At 35.7% G+C, this 27,812-nt stretch overlaps 1 protein-coding gene across 2 annotated transcripts in view; it reads right to left on the bottom strand.

The window, feature by feature from the left end:
• PTCHD4 (patched domain containing 4) overlaps positions 1 to 27,812 on the bottom strand; it is a 260,638-nt gene continuing 232,826 nt past the window's right edge. For both annotated transcript variants that reach the window (XM_020286987.2, XM_020286989.2), the window contains exon 3: positions 1 to 27,793. In XM_020286987.2, the coding sequence (XP_020142576.1) occupies positions 26,160 to 27,793 (1,634 nt within the window). In that variant the 3' untranslated portion in view covers positions 1 to 26,159. The remainder of the gene's footprint in view (positions 27,794 to 27,812) is intronic.

The following is a 27,812-nucleotide window of genomic DNA, read 5'->3' as shown; positions in this document are numbered from 1 at the left end:
GAAACTGGTAAACTTTCAAGATCAAAGGAGCAAAATTACAATGAAACATGGTCCTGAAGTTGATATTTTTGTAGCTGTTTTTCTTGCTTGTCACTCTTCCAATTTATCTCATGGAATTTCCTTCCAGTAAATTAGTAACGTGGGCTCTTCGGAGAAGAACTCTTTCAAATAATAGCTATATCTGGTAATACTTTCTTTTTTAGTTAGCAGTTTTGCAGGAAATTTGGCAATGGCAATGCCAACATATGTGATTTAGCGCTTGTCTTTTCTCATGGGTTGCCCTTGTCATTATTTCCTAGAATATCAGGGTTTTGAATTTCAGTGATTATATTTACAGTAAATTCCAGCAAAGTTTTTCATATGGGGTTTGAAATGGAAGAATTAAGGCTTATAAGATACAGGGATTTGAAAGCTTTGCTTGGAGGAAGGCTGATAATGTTTAGGACATTATGTTAGCACTTTTTCTCAAATTGGGTGTAGATAGGAAAACTGACTTTTAAGAAAGCATGATTAGGCCCCCAATATAATCAGCTTTTCATTACATGGTTTTAGTTTGTCCTAATGGTATTCAGATATGCATAAGGGGTTTTTCTTTTTGTCCCCCACCCCAGTAGTGGTAATTTAAAATAGTCCTAGATCCAGGCGTGTTGGTTGCATACAATTCATTTGCATACCACATACAGGAGAGGAGAAAACTTGAACAGCATTTTTGGCATTTTAATAATATGCCTCCAAGGAAGGAAAGAACCACACAATTCATTTTCTTTGACAAAACTTTAATTAGAAAACCAGACTCCTCTGATTATAAAAATTACACAAGCTGATAAATCTTGGTAAGTTATAGAGAGAATAATTTTATGAACATTTTATTCCTAATAAAAAAGTTAAAATAATTAACAGCATTCATCAGATTAGTTTTGTTTTCACATGATTTTCTAAATATAAAAAAGCATATAGTCATCAACCTTTATATAAATCCATATATGTTTGTAATAGCTTTTCATAATAGGAAGGAACAGTATTTGTATTTAAATAATGATATTAATAATTGTTAATGAATCAAAACTGCCAAAAGCTGAAGCATGACAAAATTTACTATCAAAGTAGCTCAGGGAACTTTTGAGTCTTCTGGATCCAGCCCAAGTGACCTTTTAGAGAAAACGTAGACTCAAGAATTCATGTTATATAGTATCGTCCCACCTGACAAAAATTACTTCTTATCAGTGTTGCTTCACTTGCTTTCAGAATAATCACTTTTTCTTTTCTTTCAACAGTTTTGAACCAGAGTGGTGCTATCTGTGTGCTGGTGTATTGTGCTACCTGTGGAAAATGGCGTCGGATCAGCAGAAAACTAGGAATCTTATTTTTTTTTTCTCCCCAGACTAATAAGAACAGGTGCATATTGATAATACGAAGTTTTATATGGATATGCAGTTTCATGTGGGGGCTAACTTCTATCTTGTAATGCTACATCATTTGAAAATATCTTGCTTCTCAGATCTTCTGCCCTGAAGCAAGATGGCGTCGCACTGATTTCCCGACCATGGCCTTTTGGCAAGATAAAAGAATAGCTCTTGTGTCTAAACAATAAATGAGGAGCCTGGGTAGCACATGAAGTAGCCACATGGAATATCTATATTTCTTTATTGCATTCTATTTTTTTTTCAATATTGCATTGCAATGCTGACTCCATTTCATACCATCACCAAACCATTTTAAACCACAGTGTTTCAGTTAAAAGTGCTCCTATGTCACTGCAATAGTATCCAAATATAAGAGCTAGAAACTAGTTAAAAGATTATTTGCTTTCCTTTGGGGAACAGTAATGAAAAAGTTATGAAGTAAATCATGGAGTAAGGATGACACTACATTGAACACACAGATATTAGACATACTAATGGTCACCATTAAACATTCTTTCACAAGCTGGTACTTCAACACCTACATCCCAAATTTCATTTCATTAGACTGGTTTCTGAGCAAACTGTAATTATAAAGAATTCTATAACAGTACATTGAGAACCAAAGACAACACATTTAAGAATGTCACTTGTTTCACTTCTAAAGCTAAAATCCAAACACATTTTTGAAATATTTCAGTTGATTCTGCTTATAAGCTAAATAGTGGCAGAACAAGACCATCTATAGACTTTTAAATTTGAATGTTGTCCATGCAGTCTTTTGTTGCGCATTCCCTAGAAGATGTTTGGTTAGAAATTATATAGCAAGTGAATGAATACCCTAGCAATTATAGGAGAGAAGAAGTTCTCAGAAATATACTTGGTTTTGTAGCAAGCAACCCCAATTTTGGACTGAGAGTCAGACATAAGAAGAAAATCTAATTTTAGTTTATCATATTCACCTTACTACATAAATTCCTTATGTAGGACAAAGTAATGTATATGAAAGAAAATTAGATATATTCAGCTCACCTCAACTTCAAGATTCAAGTGGATAAAACTATAAGTAGCAATTTCAGCTGAGAGTGAGGTAGAAATGAAAACATTAGTGGAAATGAAAGTTATCGCATCTCCCAAGCAACTATCATTTACAATACTTGAGAAAACTTTCCATGTGATGAAACCTATGTGCTATAATTAATAAAGCATTTTCTGCCACAAATAATGCAATGCTGCTTCACCAACATAAATTATGCATGATTTTGAAGAGATTCCAATATGGATAAACTAAAGCATAAAACAAAAAGCAATAAGAACTTTGAATAAGCAACAGGCTACACTTCACTAGCCATCTGAGTCTCAATTTCTATGGGTAGAATTAAATAATAAATCTGCTGATGTTAAGGAAACTAAAACAAGTTCCATACAAATGAAAATTTAGAAGGTGAGAAATTTCTATCAGAAAGGAAAACAATACAGCAAATATCACACTGGTACAGAAAATGCTTCCTATAATCTTTCTTGAATCGATGAATTTAAGCTACCTAATTTCTCCGTAATTCTTTTAGCCATTAGAGAACTAGTTAACGATCTTACAGAACCAGGGATTTAATTAGGAGCATCTGTTTTTGAGACTAATCAATGAATCATTAATGTGAGCATAGAAACAGCAGGTAGAATACCAATAAATTACTCATTTTGAGGGCAGAAGGAAATGTTCCTGAGCATCAGATCATATATTTCAGTCATGCTTATGCCAGACTTGCTTTGTGTGCTTGTGTGCATATCTCTAAAATTCCAGCTGAAAATGGCATGGGGCAGAATCTTTTAACTTCCTTAGCCCCATAAGAAGTATAGCAATTGCTCCCATTTAAATACGTCATTGCCATGATAATTTTTCACTTTTTTGGCTGTATTTCTTTTTCTCTCCATCAAAACGTTAGCATATGAGCACAGTTCCTGCTCTGTCAAAGGAAACCATGTTTTTTGTTAAAATTTAAGCTACTGATACATATTTAAGGGAGCGAAGGGCTACATGTTAATATTACCTGGAAAGGAACTCACAGGCAAAAAACTTTGAAATTTATTAGTAAGTCTACCTTAAAATTACTTACTAGATAATGAAATACATCTAACGTTTTCAACTTTACAATTGAAATACTTGAAGCTTTCAAGGTTCTCCTGAAATGGGTACACATCTTGAACTCCCTACCTCTCTCCCATCCTCTCTCCCTCCCTCCCTTCCTTCCTTCACCAAATATTTATTGAATGCCCAATATATGCCTGACACTGTCTATGGTACAGGGCTTATAGCAGTTTATAGAGCAGGAAAAGAAAAAAAAAAAAAAAACAAAAACCTCTGCCCTCATAGAGTTTTCAATTTACTGGGGATAGACAGATAATAAACAAATACCATGATAAATAGAGAAAGAGGGACGGAGACTAACTATATTTTTATACGATGGTTACAGAAGGTTTCTCTAATGAATACTTACCTAATGTTTAAGAAGAAACCAAAAAGAGGTGAGGGAGGAAGACCTGTGGCTATTTGGGGGAAGAAGAACACTCAGTGTGGTGGGAACAGCAGTTACAAAAGACCCAAGGGGGTGCATATTTGGTGCACAGCAAACAAGAGACAGTAGTTGGAGAGGTGGTCAGACCAGGAGGCAGGGGGATGGACGGGTCAGGGCTTCTCCTCTTTTATGACTATTCGGCCCACGTTGTCTGCACACCTGGATCCTTTGCTTAGGCAGATCAAATGCCTCTTTCAAGGCCTACTTGAAGTTGCATTTCCTCCATAAAGTGTTCCCTTTAATGCCAATAGTCCCAGAGACTCAGATTCTCTTCCCGCTAATGTGTGGATCATGCAACTTACAATCAATCATGTTTAGCCTTTTATTGCTCGTCACTGCTTCCTTTCTTAAGAATCTTCATATAGACTGCGAGTAACTTAAGGGTGGGAAACATGTCATACTTTCCCTCCATCCCCTATAGCACACGATCCTGAGCTCAAGGTAATCTCATGAAAGAAACATATAAAATTGTTGATCAAGAAAAAACAAAGGTTGGCCGGGTGTGGTGGCTCACGCCTGCAATCCTGGCACTCTGGGAGGCCAAGGCAGTAGGATAGCTAGAGGTCAGGAGTTTGAAACCAGCCTGAGCAAGAGCGAGATCCCCGTCTCTACTAAAAATAGAAAGAAATTAATTGGCCAACTAAAAATATATAGAAAAAAAAATTAGCCAGGCATGGTGGCCCATTCCTGCAGTCCCAGCTATTCGGGAGGCTGAGGCAGGATTGCTTGAGCCCAGGAGTTTGAGGTTTCTGTGAGCTAGGTTGATGCCTCGGCACTCTAGCCTAAGCAAGAGAGGGAGACTCTGTCTTAAGGAAAAAAAAGGAAAAAAAGAAAAAAAAAAAGAAAAAGAAAGGAGTCCACAACTCAAAATAAGAAATTCAAGGAATTTTGAGGATGCAGCCAACGAAAACAAAAACATTAGGTCAGAACTCAGTGGATAAGACACATGATCTTTTGGCTTTGGTAATTTATGTCATTGCCCCCTAATCTGGAGATTATATCTATACATCTGTAGAGCTCTTCTTCCTGCCCTGTAGAAAATGGAGGCTTCATCTATGCTTCTTTCTTTATATTGTTACTATTACCCCTTCTCCACAATGTCTGCCTCCATTTACGATATTTTTCTTTGAACTCATGTCTCCAATTTCCCAGAGTGTTGTTACCTATCAGAGTCAGCGCTACCAGTGGAACAGAGATTATAAACATATCAGAGACATAGCCACAGGGCAAAATCTACTAGTCTGCTAGTTTATTTGAACCGTTTGCTTGAGATTCATCTACTTAAGCAGAGTGATTAGGTCATGGATGAACAGTGGGTATAGAACACTTTCATAAAAATTAATCATTTATGCTTAAGTAGAGTAAGTTATGAGTTTTAGACTTGAAATAATTTTATACACATTTTCATAAATTCTCTAAGATAGTATAGTCCAACTAAGAAACAAGTGTTGATGTGTTCCATGCTGAAATTGAATGAAGATGAAAAGAAGGTGCTCTTTGATGTCTCTCAAATCATTATATTATTGGAACATATCAATTTCAGTCTAATTATTGAGATCTCATAACCCCTCCAGTGCCCAATTTCAAACTGGACAGACACTTTGGAAACTGATGTTAAGAAGGACTGAGATTGTTTTTCTCCGACCATAGATGAACTCTTAGTCTTTCACAAACTGATCGGTCATGATTTTTCTTTTCCTTAAGCCATCCTTCTGAATATGCCTTAGTCATTGCCACACTGAGCAAAAGTGAGCAGAGACGGCAACAGGGTAGAAAATGACTCCTTATTAACATTCTTTGCTGACGTTTTCATAAAACTAGTTTTCCTTTTTTTTATTTGTGCCTCAGTTCTTGTCTGACTATTCTATTTCTTCCTTTGGGTAAAATTAGAAGTTTTGGAGCCTGTTTATACTTATTTTCACTGATTTGTTTTAATATATTAATTTTATTTTATTATTTTTTTATTTCAGAAAAATACGGGGGTACAAATGTTTAGGTTACATATGTTGCCTTCGCCTCTCGTGAGTCAGAGCTACAAGTGTGTCCATCTGCGAGATGATACGCACTGTACTCATTAGGTGAGAATATACCCATCCCCTCCCACCTGCCCAACACCCGATGAATGTTGTTACTACCATATGTGCACGAGAGTTGATCAATTAATACCAATTCGATGGTGAGTACATGTAGTGCTTGTTTTTCCATTTTTGGGATACTTCACTTAGTAGAATGGGCTCCAGCTCTATCCAGGATAATACAAGAGCTGCTAGACCACCATTGTTTTTTTGTGGCTCAGTAGAACTCCATGGTATACATATACCACATTTTATTAATCCATTCATGTATTGATGGGCACCTGGGTTGTTTCCACATCTTTGCAATTGTGAATTGTGCTTCTATAAACATTACAGTGCAGATGTCTTTTTTTAATATATTAATTTTAAACAAAAAGAATTTATACCCTCAAGTTTATATCTTCTGTATTGTTAATATAATAATTAATTGACTGGGTATCCCAGCCTTCCTACCTTACCATTTTGTCCCAAACATATCTAGCATTCAGTAATATTTATATTTAAACATCAAAAACTTAGTAGAGTCACTTCTCTTTATTATGGGAAACAAATATTAAGTAAGAATTTTGGATAATTTTTGGATCAGGTTAACAGCAGGCAAATAATAAGCCTGGTCTTGCCAATGTGGCATAACACAAATGTTTCAATTAAAGCAAGCAGTTACTCCTTTTTATAAGACATTACCATTTCCTCTGAATAATTTGAACATTGTTTTGTCCCTTGCACAGAACTTGGTATATTACTTGGCACATTGTAGGTACTTGATCAATGTTTGTTGGATGAATTAGAGAATGAATGATATGGCTAGCGCATCACACCATTTTACTTTCCCAGACCTGCCCATATTTCTAGTTGTTGATAAATTCTTCCAATCAATAATTATTCTCTTTGTAAACCTTTGGTTGTGACTTCCTATTATTGAAAAATAACCCAAGTAATTCAAGTATTTAGACATAATATATAAAGAAAAACGACTGAAACATTTGATAAGTGAGATTTGACCTGTAGAGAGGCATTTTGTGTGTGACTTTCATATGATCGAGTTGGCCTTTTGGAGGCCTGATGCATTTTTAATAAATTACTGGGTTTGCCCATCATTGCTTTTGTTAGACTATGATTTTTTTTTTAAACATCCCAAGTCTAGAATATAGCACAGTTTCATAGCTGTGGTGTTGAGACCAAAAATCTGCTTACAACCATTTTCAACATATATAATATGTTTTTTGTAGGCTGATTTCCCTCTTTTTCCTCTTTTATTAAGGTTCTCAAAGAAATAATCTTCCTTAAGTGTTTTATTTAAGACCAAAATTTTCCACTTATATTAGAATGATATAGCATTTTTCAAAAGGATGAAAAATAAAATATCAACCCATTAATGCAGTTGCCTTCAGAGCATCTAGTAATTTTTTCTTCATATTTTATTTTGGCCTAGTTCACCTTGTTTTTTATTTATTTACTTTCCATTCCCTGAATTTCCACTGGAACAGAAGGGAAAAATCAGCTGTGTATTATTTTAATTAAATCCAGACTTTCAATTAAGTTACCCATGCTGATGAGTTGTTTGTCCTTAAGTAGTCTCTTCTTTTGTTATGTTATAAATAACTTGATTATCTAGAAAACAGCAATATTATTTAGGAAATGGGAACTGATTTACACAGAGGCCTATTAACAATTCTCCTTTGGAATTTTAATAAATGCTTGTTTGCACTTTGGTAACAAAGATAGCTTCTCTAATATAACATTTCCCAAAATTTTCTCCCTGGAACACTAATTCTTTAAGATGTTCCATGAACATAATGCCCCATGGTCAAATATATTTAGAAAATGGAATGTTCTCCGTATGCCACAGGGAAATTCATTGCACACAGCTAGAGGAGTTCAAAGAGTAGGCTTCATTTTTCCAGTGTTGAAGCAATTTGGACTTCAAGTAACAGTTCTTGATGAGACAGGAACAAAAAGATCTTCAAATTCTCTGGGCTTTGATTGTACTTAATATTTTTACTTAAAAATTGGTGTTTATCAATATCCTTCTTGTGTTTTGACTTTCATAATGGTACCACATGTAAGGGCAGGTCAAAATTTTGTGGAGCCTGAAGTGTATAAAATTTTCGAGTCCCTTTTTAAGACTAAGAATACAAAAATATCATACTTTTTCAAATTTTATATAAACATGCAATGATATGAACACACTGCGAAGGACCCTCCTAGGGCCTTGGAAGGACTTCTGCAAGCAAAGGGCTCTGAAATTTTAAGCTTCATTAGCTGCATGCTAAATCTGCATCATTCCCACATGCAAATGTTTCAGTCTCATTCTTTCTGGTCCTTCTCTCCACCTGACACACACCCTTATAGTTACAGTTTTCCTATGGAATAATCATTCTGTCAAACATTTCACATTTCTAGATATATGAATTTTAACATTAGCATTATATTCCATATACACTCTTATAAAACTGTGAGATTTAGCAAATAAAAATGCAATATGCTCAGTTAAATTTGAGTTTCAGAAAAACAACAAGTATTTTTAGCATAAGTAGCTTCCAAATACTGCATGGAACATCCTTTACTAAAAATATTATTATTTTGTCCCCCTCCCCCTCTAAAAATATTATTTATTGATTAACTGAAATTCAAACTTAGCTCATGTCCTATGTAGAACCTGGCAACCTATGTGTGCTAGTCAAAGCACTCTACACCAGGACTTCTCTGAAAATGATATATTCTTTCATACGCCATGCCTTGGTTTCATGGGTCCTCAATTTTCTTCTTGAGCTAACTCTTTTGGAGGACTTGTTACAAATGCAGATTCCTAAGGCTCAGCCCTTGAGAATTTAACAAGCATTCCAGCTGAATCTTATCACCAGACAGACTTAGCAAGCATGGCCTTAATTCAGGTAATTTTGTGTCTGCAACCTGGAATGCCCTTGTACCCTTTGATCATGCAGCCTTTCAGGCCTGGTGATGAGAAGTTGACCTTTGTCATCACCTTCTTTCCTGGACAGGTTTAATCCAGCTACTCTCATAATGTGTACCTCTTCACAAACTCCTATCTCTGCAATTTTCAAATTGAAAGTATGGTTCCTCAGACTAGTAGAATTAGCATCACCTGGGAACTTGTTAGGGATGCAAATTTTCTGGCCTCACACCAGACTACTGAGTCAGAAGCTCTAAAGGTGGGGCCAAGGAGTCTGTGTTTTGACAAGCCCTCCAGGTGATTTTGATGCACACTTTGATGAATCACTGCTCTGTGATGACATCCATTATTTTTGTTTTAGTTATATATAGCTATCTCACCTACTCGTTTGCTCTTCTAAAATCCTTGATGAGTAGTGGCTGCATGGGATTTCTTTCTGCATTTGTTCTCAGTGCCTGGCACACACAGGATGTTTAAAATGCTTGTTGAATTGAAGATGTGGTGAGTGAATGGGCTAAGGGATAATTATGTATTTTTTGCAGTAAGCTACCTGGTGAAAGACATGCCCCAAAAGGTATAGCACAAAGCTACATGGGTGATCGAACTGTATTGTGACACTATTGCATGGCACTATGGCTCCAAGATCCAACTTTTTACATTTTCTCAAGTAGCCATTTGCTCCTTCGTACTCACATGTTTTCGTTGTGCTATGACTGTAGAAGAATGCAAAGACTTCATATGAATTATCTGTAGTCATTTTAATACTAATGTTGAAAGTCATATATCTATAAATGTGAAATGTTTGACAGAACAATTATTCCACAGGAAAAATATTGAATAAGAGACAGGCCATCTATTGAGTTATGTAACTGCTATGTGTAAAGATAGGTTGTGAAAACCACATTACATACATATCCAACATTAACCTGTGCTAATGGTTAAAAAAGGCAATGCCATAACTTTATGGTGGAGGTATGAAGAGGTATGTGCCTTACACAAAACTTTCAAAGATAACTAAAGACCAAATATCCAGTCATGGGAGTAACAGTGATCTTATTTCTAAACATAAATTACCTGAATGCTAAATTCCTTGGAATGCAAATAAATTTTAAGAATATTTGCTAATTAAATGATGTTTTCATTTGTAGATTAGTCTAGATATTATGGTATATTCTCTAGTTATAATACATGCTTATAGAAAAGTATTCTATACCTGAGAAATCTTACATGAAGAGAAGTACAAAAGGTTAGATATACCTATTTGTGTTCCTAAAATTTTTGTTTCTTCTTCCGACTCATCTTGTATTTATTGAACTTAAACGATGCAATAAAGGTAAACAAATTAAACCATTTTTCCCCAAGCTAGATATGCAGAGAACCAAATTAATCATTCTGTAAAGATAAAGTGATTTCATGATATTTTGTGACAATAACAGCTCTGTAAATAAAAACGGGCCACTTTGCATGCCAAAACCACAGAAATATGATTATTAAAGTATGAACTAGGGTATTATAGATCATGCAAAGAGTGAATGACTGGTCACTATAGTATCCTATCAACTCCACTAATTTGAATATTCAATTATAGGGTACATACACTAATTTGAATTAGTACATATATTAATTTGAATATTCAATTGTAGGTGCTTTGGATATTCAAAAGTTCTTGGCTGTTTCGGCTATGTTACAGATATAGATTTTTGTGCCACAGTATTAATCATATGCATTTCTTCCTTTTTTATCTCCAGTGCCACAACTCTATTTCAAAGCATCATTACCTTCAGTTTTGAAGAAATGATCTCTTTATTCTCTGGGAACACCCTTTGGAATCCTTTGCAAGGTCTGGCTTGTATTCTAGTTATAGATGCCATAGATGCTTTTGTTTTGTGCCTTTTTCATCTTCACTCACCATATCATAAGGGTTCTATCAGTATTTATTGGGTTAAATTTGTTGACTTGGTAGTCTAACACACTGGCTTTTACATTTAGCTGCACATTGGAGGTTTGGTCCAACACTGAGGCCTGGGTCCCTCTATAGGAGGTGCTGATTTAATTGGTCTGGTATGCAGTCTGGGCATTGGACTTAAAAAAAAAATCTGTCCAGCTCATTATGATGTACAGCAAAGTTTGAGGACCACTAACTCTGATAATCCTGGGATTATCCAAAATGTCTCTTGGAGTGTGTTTGTTGGCCATGGTCTCCTATGGCCACTTGGTTGGTAAATTTATCTCTATCCCAACTCTATGAACAGATGAACTCTTCTTGAACTGGCTACAAAATTGGGCCTCCCAAGACCAACTTCAACCTTATCTATAACTCTAAGTAACATCATTAGGGAATGCTTATTTCATTTTTAAATATTAAAATATATTCCCCCAATCTTCTTTGTAATCCTGATTGTTGGTTTTGGGGAGTACCAATTATTATAATTGACTCTAATTACAAAAAAGGGCAAGTTAGTAAATAAAATGAGTTAGTTTTATGTTTAAAAACTATATACATGTATATCTTACTCTGATCTTCAAAGAAATTAAAAGCGAATCATATGGAAGTGAATTAAAAATAGTTTTAAACATTTTAGCCATTGCATTATCTTAGAAAAGGACAGTATGTGGGGAGAAAAATCTATGCAGTTATTTTTGATCACATACAATTTTACATTTGGACTTCTCTGTACATGCACCTTTCACACTGACTTATGATGAAAGGATGATGTACTATAGGGACACAGTACTTGTTTACAATATTTCTTATAAAGAATGTATAAAGCAAGGATAATAATACCTAACTTGTTAAACAGATATTATCTGAATTGTCTGTAAAAATAATGATATTAAAAGACATAAATAATTGGAGTGTATTAGTTTGTTTTTCCTGGAAAGTTTGGGTTCCAATCAATCCATGTCAGTTTCCCAGTCTCCCACGTTGAAGGATACCAGGTGTATATTAGAGGCCCAGATGTCCATGAGCTTCTGTGCCAGAACATGGGCAGTGTTCCACTATCAAACAATCAAATTCACTTCCTAAACTGGCCTGTGCAACCACCATACTTCTAGGCAATACGGATAATAAATTTACGTGACATTGCTGAGTTTGTAGATCCTTGATGTTAACAGATAAAATACAAAAATGGGGACTGTGGTGTTTATGTTTTATAAACCTGTCACTGCATTCAAGCCTAAGAATATATCTCAAAAGGATCTATTTCTTCATGATCCCCCTCCCAACTCCAAACAGCTCCCCATGTCCTGGTGATTCTTTATAATACCACTTGCAATAGACCCTTCCTTTTCTTTTCCACCTGTATCCATTCTCCTCTGGGTTCCCATTACCTCATCTGCTATAGCCTTCATCCTGGACAGCTGGCTTTCCTGTCTGCATGCCCTTGCAAATTCATTTTTCTCCCAGACTGCTGTGTTCATCCTCTACCTCTATTAGAATCTCATCCAAGCTTCGATGTGAATCAATTCATGACTTTTAACTTGCTTCCCTTGAATACCTTAGCCAGAAATTTTATGTATGTATGTATTTATTTATTTTATATGACCTGATAAACAGGAAGTATCAGCTGGAAATTTACTCAACAGATCATACATGCCTCAAGGTTAGGAACTACAAATAGTTCAGTGGTAATTTTTTCTGAGTCTATCAAAGAAATCAATATTTATTCCTAAATATTTCTGAGTAAATGAATACAATCCCAAGCAATCTAGGGGTACTTTAGAAACCCATCCACAGCAAATCTTAATTGCAAAATAGAACTGAATTTCTGGTTCCATTTTTCTAAAGAGTAACAAACTTTTGGAGACTTAGGGTATGTCAAGATTTTTCTGACACCTTCCAATGTGGTTATCTTTAAAAAAGTTAAACTAAACTAACAAACAAAACAAATAAAACCAAAAAAATTTTATAGTATTCACAGATGATATTTTATATTTCTGTGGAATCAGTTGTAATATCTTCTTTTTCTTTTCTGATTGAGCTTATTTGGGTCCTTTTCTATTTGGATTAATCCAGCAAGAAGTCTATCAATTTTGTTTACTTTTTCAAAGAACCAACTTTTTGTTTCATTAATATTGTGTATTTTTTTGTTTGTTTTCAATTTCAATTAGTTCTGTTCTGATCTTAGTTATTTCTTTTACTCTGCTGGGTTTGGGATTTCTTTGCTCTTCTTTTTCTAGTTCTTTGAGATAATGCATTAGATTTTTGATTTGTGATATTTCTGTCTTTTTGACGTAGTTTTAAGACTATGAATTTTCCCCTTAGGGTTGCTTTTGCTGAATCCCACAGATTTTGATAACTTGTCTTCACTTTGTCATGTAGTTCAAGGAATATTTTGATTTCACCTTAAATTCCTCCTTGACTCAATATTCATTCATCAGTAGGTTGTTTAATTTCCATGACTTTGTGTGGAATTGAGTATTTCTGTTGGAGTTGATTTTTAATTTTATTCTAATATGGTTTGAGAAGATACACAGTATAATTTCCATTTTTTTGAAATTGTTGAGACATGTTTTGTGGCCTAAGATGTGATCAATCTTAGAGACCATTCCATGTGCTGATGAGAAGAATGTATATTCAGTAGTTTTGGGGTAGAATGTTTTGTTAGGTCCATTTGCTCTAGAGAGACTCCTAGAAATGATAAATAAATTTAGCAGAGTCTCAGGTTACAAAATCAATGTACACAAATTAGTAACATTCCTATATACCAATAACAGTCAAGCTGAGAATCAAATCAAAGACTCAATACCTTTCACAATAGCTACAAAAAGAATAAAATAACTAAGAATATATTTAAACTAGGAAGTGAAAGATGTCTACAAAGAGAACTGTAAATCACTGAGGAAGGAAATTGCAGACAATGTAAACAAATGGAAACACACATCATGCTCATGGATCAGCAGAATCAACGTTGTTAAACTGTCCATACTACCAAGCATGATTTACAGATTCAATGCAATTCCTATCAAAATACCAATGTCATTTTTCATAAATCTTGGAAAATTAATTCTACTCTTCATTTGGAACCATAAAAGAGCCTGGATAGCCAAAGCAAATTTAAGCAAAAGGAACAAACCTGGAGGCATCACTTAACCAGTCTTTAGGGTATACTACAAGGCTATAGTAACCAAAACAGCATTTCACTGGCACAAAAATAGAGACATAGACGAATGGAACAGAACAGAGAACCCAGATATAAAACCATACACATATTGCTATCTGATCTTTCACAAAGTAGACAGGAATATACACTGGGGAAAAGAATCTCTATTTCATAAATGGTGCTGGGAAAATTGAACAGCCATATGTAGAAGATTGAAACAGGATCCAAATCTCTCACCACTCACAAAAATTAGTTCAAGATGGGTAACAGACTTAAATCCTAGACATGAAAGCATAAGAATTCTAGAAGGAAATATTGGAAAAACTCTTATGGATATTGTCTTAGGCAAGGAGTTTAAGAAGAAGACCCAAAGGGCAATCACAGCAACAACAAAAATAAATAAATGGGACCTTATTAAATTAAAAAGCTCTTGCACAGCCAAGGAAACAATCAACAGAGTGAATAAACAACCTCCAGAGTGGGAGAAAAATATTAGGGATAATAACCGGAATCTACAAAGAACTCAAGCAAATCAGCAAGAAAAAAAATCAAACAACCCCATTAAAAAGTGGGCAAAAGACATGAACAGAAGCTTTTCAAAAGAAGATAGACTAGTGACCAATACATATATGAAAAAAGGCTCAATGTCACTAATCATCAGAGAAATGCAAATCAAAACTACAATGAGATATCACCTTACTCCAATGAGAACGGCTTTGGCCAAAAAGTCCCAAATAAATAAATGCTGGTGTGGCTATGGAGAGAAAGAAACACTTATATACTGTTGGTGGGACTGCAAACTAGTGCAACCTCTATGGAAAATAATACGCAGATTCCTCAAAGAACTAAAAGTAGAACTACCATTTGATCTAGCAATCCTGCTACTGAGTATTTACCCAAAGGAAGAAAAATCATTTTATCCAAAAGACACTTGCATTACAATGTTTATTGCAGCACAATTCACAATCACAAAGATGTGGAATCAACCCAAGTGTCCATCAATTCATGACTTGACTAATAAAATATGATATATGTACACCATGGAGTACTACTCAGCCATAAAATATGAATTAATATATTTTGCAACAACTTGGATGGAACTGGAGATCATCTTCCTAAGTGAAGTGTCACAGGAATGGAAAAACAAACACCACATGTTCTCACTATTAAATTGATACTAACCGATCAGCATTTATATCCACGGATGGAAGTAAAACTCAACGGAAATCAAGTAGTGGGAGCAGGTAGGAGGGGATGGGTGAAATCATACCCAACAGGTACAATGCACACTATCTGGGTGATGGACACACTTATAACTTTGACTCAAGCAGTACAATTGCAACCCATGTAACCAAAACATTTGTAGCCCCGTAATACTCTGAAATTCTAAAAAGGTAAAACAACTGCCTTTCCCAAATCACAACCTCTCCTCAAAATTTTTAGTTCAGTTGTTTAGTTCTCTTTAATAAGTTCTGCATTTGTTTTTTAACTTTTTCTTATAGACCTCTTTTTTTTTTAAAATCACCCCTGTCCTTTGATATTTTTCTTTGTGTCAAATCACATTCCCTTTTATTTCACTATCAAGATGTGTATAGCTCTAGGCTTTCACATTTCAACTTATTGGAAAAGACAGTTATGAAATTTTTCCTTTACATGGGGACTTATTCCTGTGTAACTGGCTCTCTAGGAAAATTCCAGAAAATAAAACAAAATAAGCATCCAAATATGGGCTCTCACACTGACTTCTGAAGGCTAGAGGAAAGGGGACCCATAGCCTATAGCACAAGCCAGGGATTTGATCTTTCACATATGGAACATGATCCACTCATTTCTAATAGGAAATTAGAAAAAAAGCGGGCACAGGAGTAACATTTTGAATTTTTGAAAGCGCAATGGCTTATACTTTCTTTAGGTAATATGAGGCAGGGACTTAAAAAACAAACAAACAAATATGGGCTCTCAGAGATTGAGATTGTTAAATCCCTCCTTTTCATTAGGTCATAGGATGACAAGTCAGAAGCTCAAGGATTCTTCTATTTATTTCTTCATTGAATAGGTAATTATCAAGTGTCTGCCAAGGAAAGGTTGTGCGCTGTGCCGTGTCAGCTGCCATTATTAAAATCAGTAGAGAATTTCAGACTGATGCATATATAAATAATAATCAGTTGTACTTTTCCCAAACTTTATTCCATGCTGGCAAATATGTTCACGTGCTCAGCTTAATTTTACTAAGTTCTTATTTCACCCTTTTTTAGCCATACTTATTCTTACCTAAAGGAAAAACATGTTTTAATTACTCTAAGCTAAAGTGATTTTAGAAATAATAAAAATTGAACATATTTAAACAAAGGAATACAGTGAAATAATTAAAATATTGAATTTGGACAGGAAAATGACTACTGAATAAATTCAAGCATTTCCATAAAAGAAACAAGGGCATCTTTGTTTTTAAAAAAAGTTTATGGAAAACTCTAACAAAATGAAACATTATTAGACAGACCTTTAGTCATGCACATGATGTCAATAATGAAAATAGCTATGCAATGACAAAGCTTCTAAAGTATATTGTGGATTACTATTCTTTGCTGAGTGGGCATGGAAAAAAAATAATAAAGTATATTGTGGATTACTAAATTGTTTCGGTATAATTTTGGAATCAAGTACATTTAAATACTGTGAATGTTGGGTGTCTATATGTTCCTTATAATGTCACCACATGATTCATCAGAATATAGTGGACTTGGGTATTTAAATATTTAATAATGGTTTTCGTGATTTAGAAATTCTGCTGACTACAGTCAAGAATGAGTTATGCCATACTTTAAAATAATTAAACGAGTGGAATTGAAATGTTCCTAACACAAAGAAATGATAAATGCTTGAGGTGATGGATACCCCAATGACCCTGATTTGATTGTTATCTACTATATGCCTGTATCAAAACATCACATGTGCCCTATAAATACATACAACTGTTCTGTACCCGTAATAATTAAAAATTAAAAAAATTAAAAAAAGAAGTGATGTTAAGAGCTCATGAATAATTTTGCCCAGACTTGGAACTGTATAGGGTGCAGCTAAAGTGACAGGTTTTGTAAGTAATCCCCATGTACTACTCAGGAACAGCTGCCTTATTTATTTTTGTCTCCATATTTTGTAGCACTCGTATGGTAATAAAAAGGTTGGTTCAAGAATTTTTATAGTTAAAATTACTATGGTAATGCAATGTAATGTTGTGAGAAATTTTAGGTAGAATTTATTTGAGTCTATTATAAATTGCTTTAGATTTGAAGTTAATATAATTCTTGGGGTTCTTAAAGTGCCACCTAAATATTTTAGTAATACTTTAGTAATTTATACATTGTCAAGATACTTATGAACTTAGGGACTCATAAAAAAGATTTCTCAGAAATGCCAAGGCATTTTGTACTTGCTTCAGAGTGCTTTATCTTAACCATGGAGGGATAATTGATATATTATCATTATACTATTTTTAAGGTATGTATTCTTGAATGTTTAAGGGATAAAAATTTACCTTATAAGTTTTAGAAATTATGATTTGATAAAAGACTAAAAAGTATAGATTATGTTATGTTACATTGTGATATTATGAGATGTTATGTTAAGGAAGATTAATTCTCTAGCTATAACAGAAAAAAAATCTTTCTCTAAAAAGACTCCTAAAAGATAGGAAGTTCAAAGTTCTCACTAAAGTTAGATGAATAAATTGTGTATGTGATATTCTGTGAGGCATGTAATATTAACAGTAAGAAATGAAGGGGGATAGGATGAGTCTAAGAATAAACTAGCTTCTTCAGCATTTGGGATTGTGATCAAGCAAGACCTGGTAAAGTCATTTGACCCTAGGAACTACAGAATAAATGAATGTAAAATTTACTACTATTTTAATATACTGTATTTTCCTTCTTATGACTAATGGAACTAGATTTGTTGTTGTTGTTAAAATGAAAGGTCAAGGCAGCCAGAAATGCTGTAAATAACTTTGTCTGGTAGAACTGTAGTAAATATAACTGTGATGACATTTTTTCCAAGTAGCTAAGACTTGTTATTTTTCATAAGATTTTTACCTTTAGGCTTTACAACATAGATTTCTTAAGCAGAACAATTCTGAGAAATTTAAAATTATTATATCTCAGTATGTCCAAAATATAAAAATAATAAAATAAACAAAGAAATATTTGGAATATAATTTCTCTTGATTGAGGTATGAGGTTTATTTAATTATTAAATGTATGTTTGCATATGCAAATCTATGGGAAATAACTTGTTATTTAGTTATTTTTCATTATAGTTTAAAAAACCTGGTTTACACATTTTTTCACTTATCAAGATGGATATAAATTTTGATAATGGACCAACTTGAAGCAATTCGGAAACTTTGGAAGGATTTTCTCTTTTCCTTTTTAGTAAGATTTGAAATGGATACTTTTAGAATATTTCCCTCTTAGTAAGGTCTAAAATGAGCACTCAAGCAGTCCCATATTTTAGAGGAGATATTTTTGGATGGGAATACCATTTAGGTAATATGTTTGTGATAATGATGTTTTTGTTCAAAATTCTTTTTTAAGCTCTCCTCGATAAGGTAGTTTGAGTTGTATGACCTAAGGTACAGAATTATAGAGCAGAGAGCTTTAAATGGCTTATTAGTTTATCTGTACTATTTTGGGAGTGATAAATGAGGCCATTTTCATGAACGGGATGTAGTAAGAACCTACATATAATAAAGCGTTATGAAAAGAATTTTCTTATGGGGAAAGACATCTGGAAATTGTGGTTTGCCATGAGGCTTGTTTTGTTAAGACATTGAAGTCTCATAATTTCATACATTTTATCATTCTTCTTTATTTTGTTACAGGAATTAACATTGTGTCTAGCCAGAATTGATAACAGTGGGTTTTTGTTTTAGGAAAGCACAGGAAATAAAAATGCTCAAATTTTACTCTCATTCCTATAATTTGTATATGTGTGGGTGAAGAATGTTTCTTTCCAGTAGTTTTCTTTCCACTGATTCTAATGTTTCCACAAGTGACCTGTGTTTTAGAACCCTAATTTAGTGAAAAATAATAGCAAATACTTCCAGTGGAAAAGAAAACAAGTTAAATGTCAAATGCTGGCAACATTGTCTTTTTTTATTTGCCTAGGACAAACAAAACAAGCTGATTATTCTCCTCCACTGATAAGGAATGCACCCCTTGGGATTTTTTTTTTTTTGAAGTTACTCACAGATTATTTGTGCATTTTACTAGGTAGACCACTGCCTCAAATCAATATCAGATTATTCTCTTTCTGAGCCAGTTTTTGTGCTCTGGGATGTCTGTAGGGAGACAACTAAACAACTGCCCTGAGAGATTTCATATTAATGACATTATGTTAACCAGAATGTACAAGTGGGACTGCTATTGGGGTGTTCATTGTACATTTAGCCCGGTCTAATTTTACAAAATGAAAGAGCATCAAGGAGAGGTGATCATATTGCTTTGTGCCTTTAATATATTGCAATTTATTCAGAGGTTGCCATTTTGTCTTTAAATACCTTTATGAGGTAGCTCGAGAGATCTCTGCCCTTTTCAAACTGTGACAGATTTCCTATTGAAGAGCAAAAAAGTCTATTGCTGAAAAATGTGCATAATTAACAGGAAAGTATAATAAAATTGTTGCTTCAACTCTGACAAACTTTGGGATATTTGCATTGGTGAGTTTAAAGTCTAAACTTTATCAGTACCTAGCACTTTTATGTTTGAGAAGAAAAGATGCCAGAATTTCCGGATTCTACTTCAAAACAGATGCTGCAGACTGCACCAGGAGATACAAGAATAACGACTGTCTGTTTTTGCCTCCAGCTCTGTCAATGTCCCAAGCAACAAACAGTGAATCCATCAAATATAATTATGGAAGGTATTCAGTTTCTAGGGAGAGATCCTACTGGCCGTCTTACATTAGATAACTTAAATACCTGCCACAACATACTGGGGTAGACTGCCTCTACCAAGAATCCAACTTAAATTTATTCAGGACTGCAAAGTTATACATTTTATAATAAACCCCACTCATCTGTCACCCATGGCAGACAGTCCTAGTTATTCCTAGGAAATTCTTCAATGAAATCTTCCAAAGCATTAAAATTCTGGTTTGACAGAGCCACGTGGGCAATGTGATTGCTCTAGTAACCGTGGAAAAAGAGAGGAAGGAAACCATAAGGTTTCTCTATCAGGCCATGCCATTAGCAGTTTGGGACAACAGAACACAGTTAGCAATGACTTCAAAAAATCCCAGTTCAGGTAAGTCCAAACACACGCTATAGAGCAGGAAGTGTCCGTAATCAGTGGATGGTTCCTGAAATTTCCTTCTTATTTTTGTGACTTCATAATTAGCATGACCTGAGAGAGCTTTCTTAGGGAAAACTTCAACTGGAAAAACTAGTAGGGACTGGCTTTCTATAATTTATAAAAGTGTGCAAAATTAGTAATGATTTTATTTATAAATACTTTATTGTATTAAAAATATCTACCTTACAAGAGGTTTTCAGTTTAAGGTGTAAGCCCATTTAATTTTGACAACACTTTAGAGATGTGGAAGAGATAAGGTATGTTCTGTAGACTAGCTATCTCTATTATAAATATATACTTGATCCTACGTATTGCTCTCTTTGTTTTCCATTTCATAAGAAAAGTAAGTTGACTTCTCTATCGGCAACAGAGGGGTCCTCATTAAGCCCAGAGAAAACTGGTCAAAAAGTGTTCATTACATCTCAAAGACTCACAGGCAATGCTGAGAGCCATCCTGAGAAGGAAGGATGCTTATCTCGAAGGCTCATTTCAAAGAGTCTCCCCAGCTTCTCACTTTCATTTACAAAAGGGTCTATGGCTCTCCTTTGTGCTTGGCTTTTCAGGAGGACTTTCCCTGCAAAGACCAGGTTATGAATCTGACAAATGAGGACACAATCTTCAAGTGGGATACATTTGCATATGGTCAAGTTTGCTAGCAGTTTGAGAATCCATAGTTTTGAGGCACCAAATGATTCTCTGTGCTGTATTCTAAGCCACAAAATACTGGTATTGTTCCACTTGTCCTATCACACCTACTGACAGATAGGTTATCTTGATTTCTGAGACATGGGCTCATCTCTCAACCTCCTTCCACTCTCATTTCACATGTTTCCCGATTCAGTTCCACAACACTTTAAACACACAACACCACCTCTTGCCCTCCTAAGTAAAATGTGATAGTGGATGAACCTTGGTCCTTTAGTTGAGAAATCGAAGTAATTTATTGCTACTATACCCATATACTATCCCTCCCATGCTGGACCTCATGCAATGAGACTTTGTTGCTTTCATTTGGGTCAATATCATTGCAGTCATTCTGCAGGCAAAGCAGTCAAAAAGAAATCTAGCTCATTTTTTCCCCTACACAATATATCTGGAGATCATTGCTTAGGAGGGTTGGTATAAAGGCCTGCACCACAGTGATGATGCTTAGTTTTATATTTAGATTCAAGATGGGGAGATTCCAAGGGCATACCAATTTAGCCATAGATATATTTTGAGTCAATGTTATAAAATTTGTCACAAAATTTTTTTGGGGAACACAGAAAAAGCACAAAAACTTTTTAAAAGGAAATAGAAGTGCTTCCAAAGATCTTTTGGAATAAATGATAGTTTTCAGGCTCACATTTGAAAGGATTGTCAATACCACTTGCAAACATCAACAAAATAGACTGAACAGACAGAGATCTCTCTGGTAGGAAGCTGAGAAAATCATTGAGTCCTCCAATCCCCAAAAGACAATATCTAAATTCTAGTCTCAAGGCATTGTGTTCTCTGGTTCACCGTAAGATTAGCAAACACAAGACATAAAAGTATGTTTATTTACTTACTAATGCAGAATATGGTAGGCCCTTTACCTGGAAGCCAGATTTAGTTTCTGAGATTTTCCAGAGGACATTCTAGAAGAGGTGGCTGCTACTGACAGCCAAGTAAGACAACTTTTAAATTGCTTTTCTTGGGATGGGACTTTCTATGAACTTTTGGCCCTTGGGATGAAAACCCATGAAGCATTTATGAATAGGTGATATAAGAATTTTAATAAAAGGTGCAATAACCCTGAAAATAGTGTCTTTAATAATCTATGTACTATTAGTAACAATGCATGCATAGTGCCATGCACTCATAACTATTTGGTCATAAAAATATGTGACTGTAATTATAATATTTACAGTCAACTTATAAAAATACATGTAATTCTGAATGGCAATAGTTAATCCCTAGCTCTAACCACAAGCCTAGAAGGATTAGCTTATTATGAGAAAGTGCAATAGATAATTACAAAATGGACAAAATTCTCACACTCTGGACTTCAACATTTAAGAATAACTATGACAGCATCACAAAAGCTTCACTTGTCAACATTATTCCTCTTACCTCGCAAGGTAAAATCTAAATTCTGTGGAAATAAATGGGAATGTAATGGACAAGAGACACTCACATGACACAACCACAGAGAAGGATAGTTCTTTCATGGAATATTCATGCACGACCTTCAGAGAGGTTCATGGTCACTGCAAAAATGCATGGCATGACATCTAAACACAACTTCCATTAAAAAGAGTTAAGCATCGTCTAAGTTAGTGTATGGTTACCTTTAACCACAGAGGTTAAGAATCTAACCTTTAGCCAAATCTTTTCCTGTGATTTAGGTGAGTATCTCTTCGAAGCTTTGTTAGCATCATTAAGAGTGGAGCTTACACGGCGCTTTCTAACTCAAATTTAAATTCTGATGGAGGGAAACATATCCGCCCTTCACTTTAAATGCAGAAAAGGGGGTGGTTTTGCAAACTTTAAAATCTCTCACTTTAAGGGAAAAACACGTTTCAATTAAATAGAATATTCCAAAAATCTCATATATATCCCACAGATTTCTTCTCTTCTAGGAGTTGATTGGTCATCTGCTGACAATAAATAAATTCCTAATTTGACCACCATCAGTACTTCACAGAGACAAAACAATGAGAGTAAACTTGAAAGACAAGGCAGAAGTGAACACAAGCTACTGAAAAAGGCTGAGATTGTTGGTGGTTACCTGCAAATCATGATCTCATATTTTTGGACTTATCTAGGCATTCAGTAAATGGAATTCTTGGAAATATCTGTTTCACAGTGAGGTTGAGAGGTCAGATGATGCTCAAATCCTTCTTGGGCTTAAACTACCTTCTAGGACTGAGTTAAGGCATTTTGGCTGCTACATTAACTCTTCCAGAACAAGGAATTCCATTTCAGTAAATTATTGCTACAGTTCACTAAAGAGTACCGTGGTGTCCTGGAAAACATAATGTTCTTTCCAAAATGCCCTGGAGCCACTTAAACAATGAGAAATTCATATTTATTTATCTTAGACACTTTAGTCCTTGGTGATATAAGCAAAAAAAAAGAACTGTTTTTCCTCATCCAAATGGAGATTATTTCAATGGAGACATGATACTAGCACTGCCATGGTAGCTTGGCAGTATATGCCATTATCCCCACATGCATTTGACAATTGGTGTGCTTGATTCTTTCTTTATAAATCAATCTGCTGAGATCTTCTTTGCATGTGGAATGGTCTACCTTAACTCAGGAAAAACTGACCCAAATAGGCAAGCTTTTGAAGAAACAGGTGAATGAATGGAGTATGGCACACCATGGGAAGAAATGAGGTGATAGTTTCTGAAATTTCTAAGTTGATTACCTCCCTTCTTTTGAAAGGGAGGTTAAAAAAAATCTTCACAAATTATAGGTAATCTGTAATAGAGGAATCTTCCTTTCCATGCCCCCCCACAAACACCAAAACCTAAATCAAAACCCAAACCAAAAATCTCAGAAACTTCAACTTCAGATATGAGATCATGGTCTGGAGGTCTATTAACCTCAAATACTGGTTCATCGTAGCACAGCGGTCCACGAGGCAAAAGGCTAGCGTTATCTGTGACATGACTTTACAAATCATGTAAAAACAATAATCCTATGGCTATGGACAGTTATTTCCCATACTCAGATCTATAGATTTTTGTGCCCAAATGGACACCATAGAGAAGACATGGATCATTTTGACTAGAAACTCAGTGACCTCAAGGCAGGACAAAACAAACTCCATTCAATAAATAAAATTTTACTTAAATGCTTTTCATCTTAGAGTCTGTTCCCCTTCCTTTTCATATTCTAGTAAAGTCTTTATTTGTAAAAGTACACTTGTTTTGTCACTTCATTAATCTACCAACTTTGTTTCTAAAGACTGTAACCAGAATGGAATGGTTTGTATCTACTGAGCTTAATTGAGTCCAGAAATGTTGTGGTTTTTTTAGATATGAGTATTATTAATTTGATTAAAACATACAACCCAAATTGATGGGAAATAACAGCTTTCTTCCTGGTAAAAGAGCTTGTCAGCATGGCAGATCTTTGGACATTTGTTCTGTCCTACCTGGAAATAAATTATGTTACTGCTTGGCATGGGAAAAGACATTTTCTAGTAATTTTCTGTGGCAGGAAGCACAACGTTAATCCAAGTAAGCACCCACAACAGACTGATTCTATCTGCTGGGGAACAGTTTTAAAGTTTAACTCAACGAAAACATTAACCTCAGTACTTTTTTTGAGAAAGAGTTCAGCAGCAATTACAGTTAATATATCACCTGCGGAGAGCTAGGATCACCTTAGGAGGTGGACCAACTCAGGAGCACTTTCTAGGTAACAAGAACAATGATATTGCAAGAAGCTACAGAATGATATTGCAGTAGTTACAGTGACCACTACTGTAGTGGTCATGGCCTGGGTTAATGTTCCAAATATTAATGCAAGGAACACACTAGAGATTATAGGATTAGAATATTTTCCTTACGATAAGAACCAGTTGATGGCGCACGATGAGTTGCGATGGTCCATCTTACTCTATCGTACCATACAAGTTTCCTAGTTAGGTTGCCTTTCTCCTGTGTTAATTGCCTATTTTCCATGGCAGTATATTTTCACCATCTAAAATAAGAACAGTACAACTATGGAATACACCAACTCACACATACACACTTGTGCACCCTTACACAGATATGGATGGACAATATATGTCAAGTGCTCATTTGCAGTTGGGTGAGCTCTCTGAAAGCAGCCATATCAGCCTCCCAAATACAGAGGATTATTAAAACCCAATGAAAGCCATATGAGCTATTTATTTCTAACATAAAATTTAAAACCTTATCCATGTGGTAATTAACTTAAATGCATTTTTTTTTTTTTGCTACATCATCCAAAGCAAGAGTCTCAATGACTGACAACTTAATATGTACAACCTAATGGACTCACATCTCGGTTTATTTTGCTTATCCCACAATTGAATAATATGCTTACTGCTGAGACACTTGAGTTGATTTTGAATGGCTATCAATGAGACTATATATTTGGCTAAGGTTGATTTGGCTTTCTAGAGAAAAGCTAGCCGATCTGCAAATGGACATCTCCCTCCACACAAATGTCAATGTATACTAAAGACAGGTCTAAGTATATGTATATATCACATATATACATATGTATGTACACATAAAATGGATTGGGAAGTCCTTTGGTTTAGACAGGATTAAATATATACTTCCCGTGTGCATAGGTTTCCTTTGACCAAGCTGTTCAAAAAACAAACATGAAAAGTGCCATGGCAATTTTGACATTTCCTATGTCTTCCCCCCTACTTGGAGGACACCTTTTCTCTCTTCTCCATCTCTCCTAAGCATTTTCTTTTCAAAAGCAGTTGCTTCTTCTGGCCTTCTATCTGAACACTTCATTGATTTGTCCATTCCTTGGAAGAACTCTAAGATCACATCCAGAAAATTATCTTTAGTAGAGAACAAGGTCGCAAAGAACTTTCCCCCCTTTTCTTATTCCCTCTTACCCCAAAGAAGCAGACACTTCGATGTGTCATGAATAATGCACTCTTGATCTGACTTGCCTTGTTACCCCTGGCCAGCCCAAGCAGCTGAGGTCTGAGCTTTCCTCGCCCTGCATCGTTGTGCGATACTGGAAAAGAAAAATAATCCGTTAAGTCTGCACCCCTCAGACTGTGGTGACGTGATCAGGGTTCTCTTGAATTTCTATGCATTCAATCTCCTCTCTCTCCTTTCGTTTGGCCCGTTTCTTTTTCTTGTGGTGCTTTTTGGAAGGGGGGAAAAAGGTTAGGAACACAGGTAAAATAACAAAACAGTGCAGAAGTGTGCAACCCCCAGTGAGCAGCAAGCATTTGAACAGTGTGAAGGTCAGGTTCGAAGGCACAAATAGAAGGGGGACCAACCCGATAAGAAAAGAAGTAACGTTTTGCAAAATGGCTGTCCCGTGCTCTTGCAGGGAGCTTTTTATACATTGTGTTCGGGTGTGCTCAGTTGCTAATACAAACGTGTAAAGCAGTGGTGCACAGTGGTCAATGGCGAAATTCAAGGTGTAGATAAGGCACAAGATAGAAATGCAATCCATGTCGACGTTCCATAATGTCATTAAGCCCAGAACGCCCAGCTCAATTGAGGTGACGCTAAGAATTAGCCAGAAGTTTCCCAGAGGGTGGATCACTAGGAAAAAAGTCAGGATTAACACCAGGAGAACACCAAAGCCTGCAATCAGCACAGGCACTGTAACAGACAGGCTGTAATGGTCCATGAAAACAAAGGAGGGGTTGAACACGATGAATCGGATGCTCTTCGAGAGGGATAGGGGCCTCAACTTTTCTAACACTTCTATGACTTCCTTCTGCTTGTCTCTGCTAGTCCTGGCCACCAGGTACAAGCGAGAAGCAATGATGTTGTTTTCATCTCCCGCCTTGGAGAAGATGATATCGTTTCGAAAGTGCTGGAATTCTGGCTTTTTTAAAAATGAGCTCTGTAGGACACTGATGAAGTCACTCTTGTTATTGGCACTGATGTTGCTGACTTTCAGGAACTGGTAGTACTGCTCCACCCAGGACACTGCAGTGAAGCCACCACAGAGCTTTCGCAAGTCCTCCTGGACGCTGGTGTTCCAGTACTCCAGGGGCTCGTAGACGTAGAATCCTATCACGGGGCTGTAGTTGCTGAAATATTTTTGCTGAACCATGGCGAAGGAAACGCTTGGCGAATCACTGGCTAGTAGGTTGATGATGTTGGCTCTGTCACTGATCTGTAAGCACCCCATGAAGGAGAAGGAGGCGTAGATGAGATACAGGATGACAACAAATGGCTTCACGTAGATATTGGTAATCCACTCATTGTAATGTTCTCGGAGGAAGTGCTGAATGAAGTGGTGCTGGTAGGGGTTCGTCTCGTGGTGCGATGTCTGTTGATGCCCATCGCTCATGACTGTCTGGAACCACACGGGCTTGCGATCCAGGTACTCTGCAGAAGGGATCTTGCAGCAAAAGATGCTGTGGTAGCGGTTTTGCTCTAGCTGGCCAGCAAAGACGAGACAGGAGCCGAAGAAGGAGAAAATGTAGAAGTAGTTCAACAGAATGGAGACACACATGTTTTGACAGAAGACCTTCACGGCCTCTATGTTTGTGAATGGGCTGGCACCCATGCCAAAGGTGATAAAGTACAGGGAGCTGGTCATGGTGTAGGTGACCATCACATCAGAATAGGCATCTGCTATCCTGTCTTTGAAGGGCAAATTCTCTTTGGTTCTCCGCCATCCAGACAGAAGCTCAAATACTCCTTTAGTTCCATGACCTAATGTTAAAAAAAAAAA

Source organism: Microcebus murinus, chromosome 5, assembly GCF_040939455.1.
Source record: "Microcebus murinus isolate Inina chromosome 5, M.murinus_Inina_mat1.0, whole genome shotgun sequence".
NCBI lineage: Eukaryota > Metazoa > Chordata > Mammalia > Primates > Cheirogaleidae > Microcebus > Microcebus murinus.
Note: the sequence above shows the minus strand (reverse complement) of the source record. Positions and strands in the feature narration are given on the sequence as shown.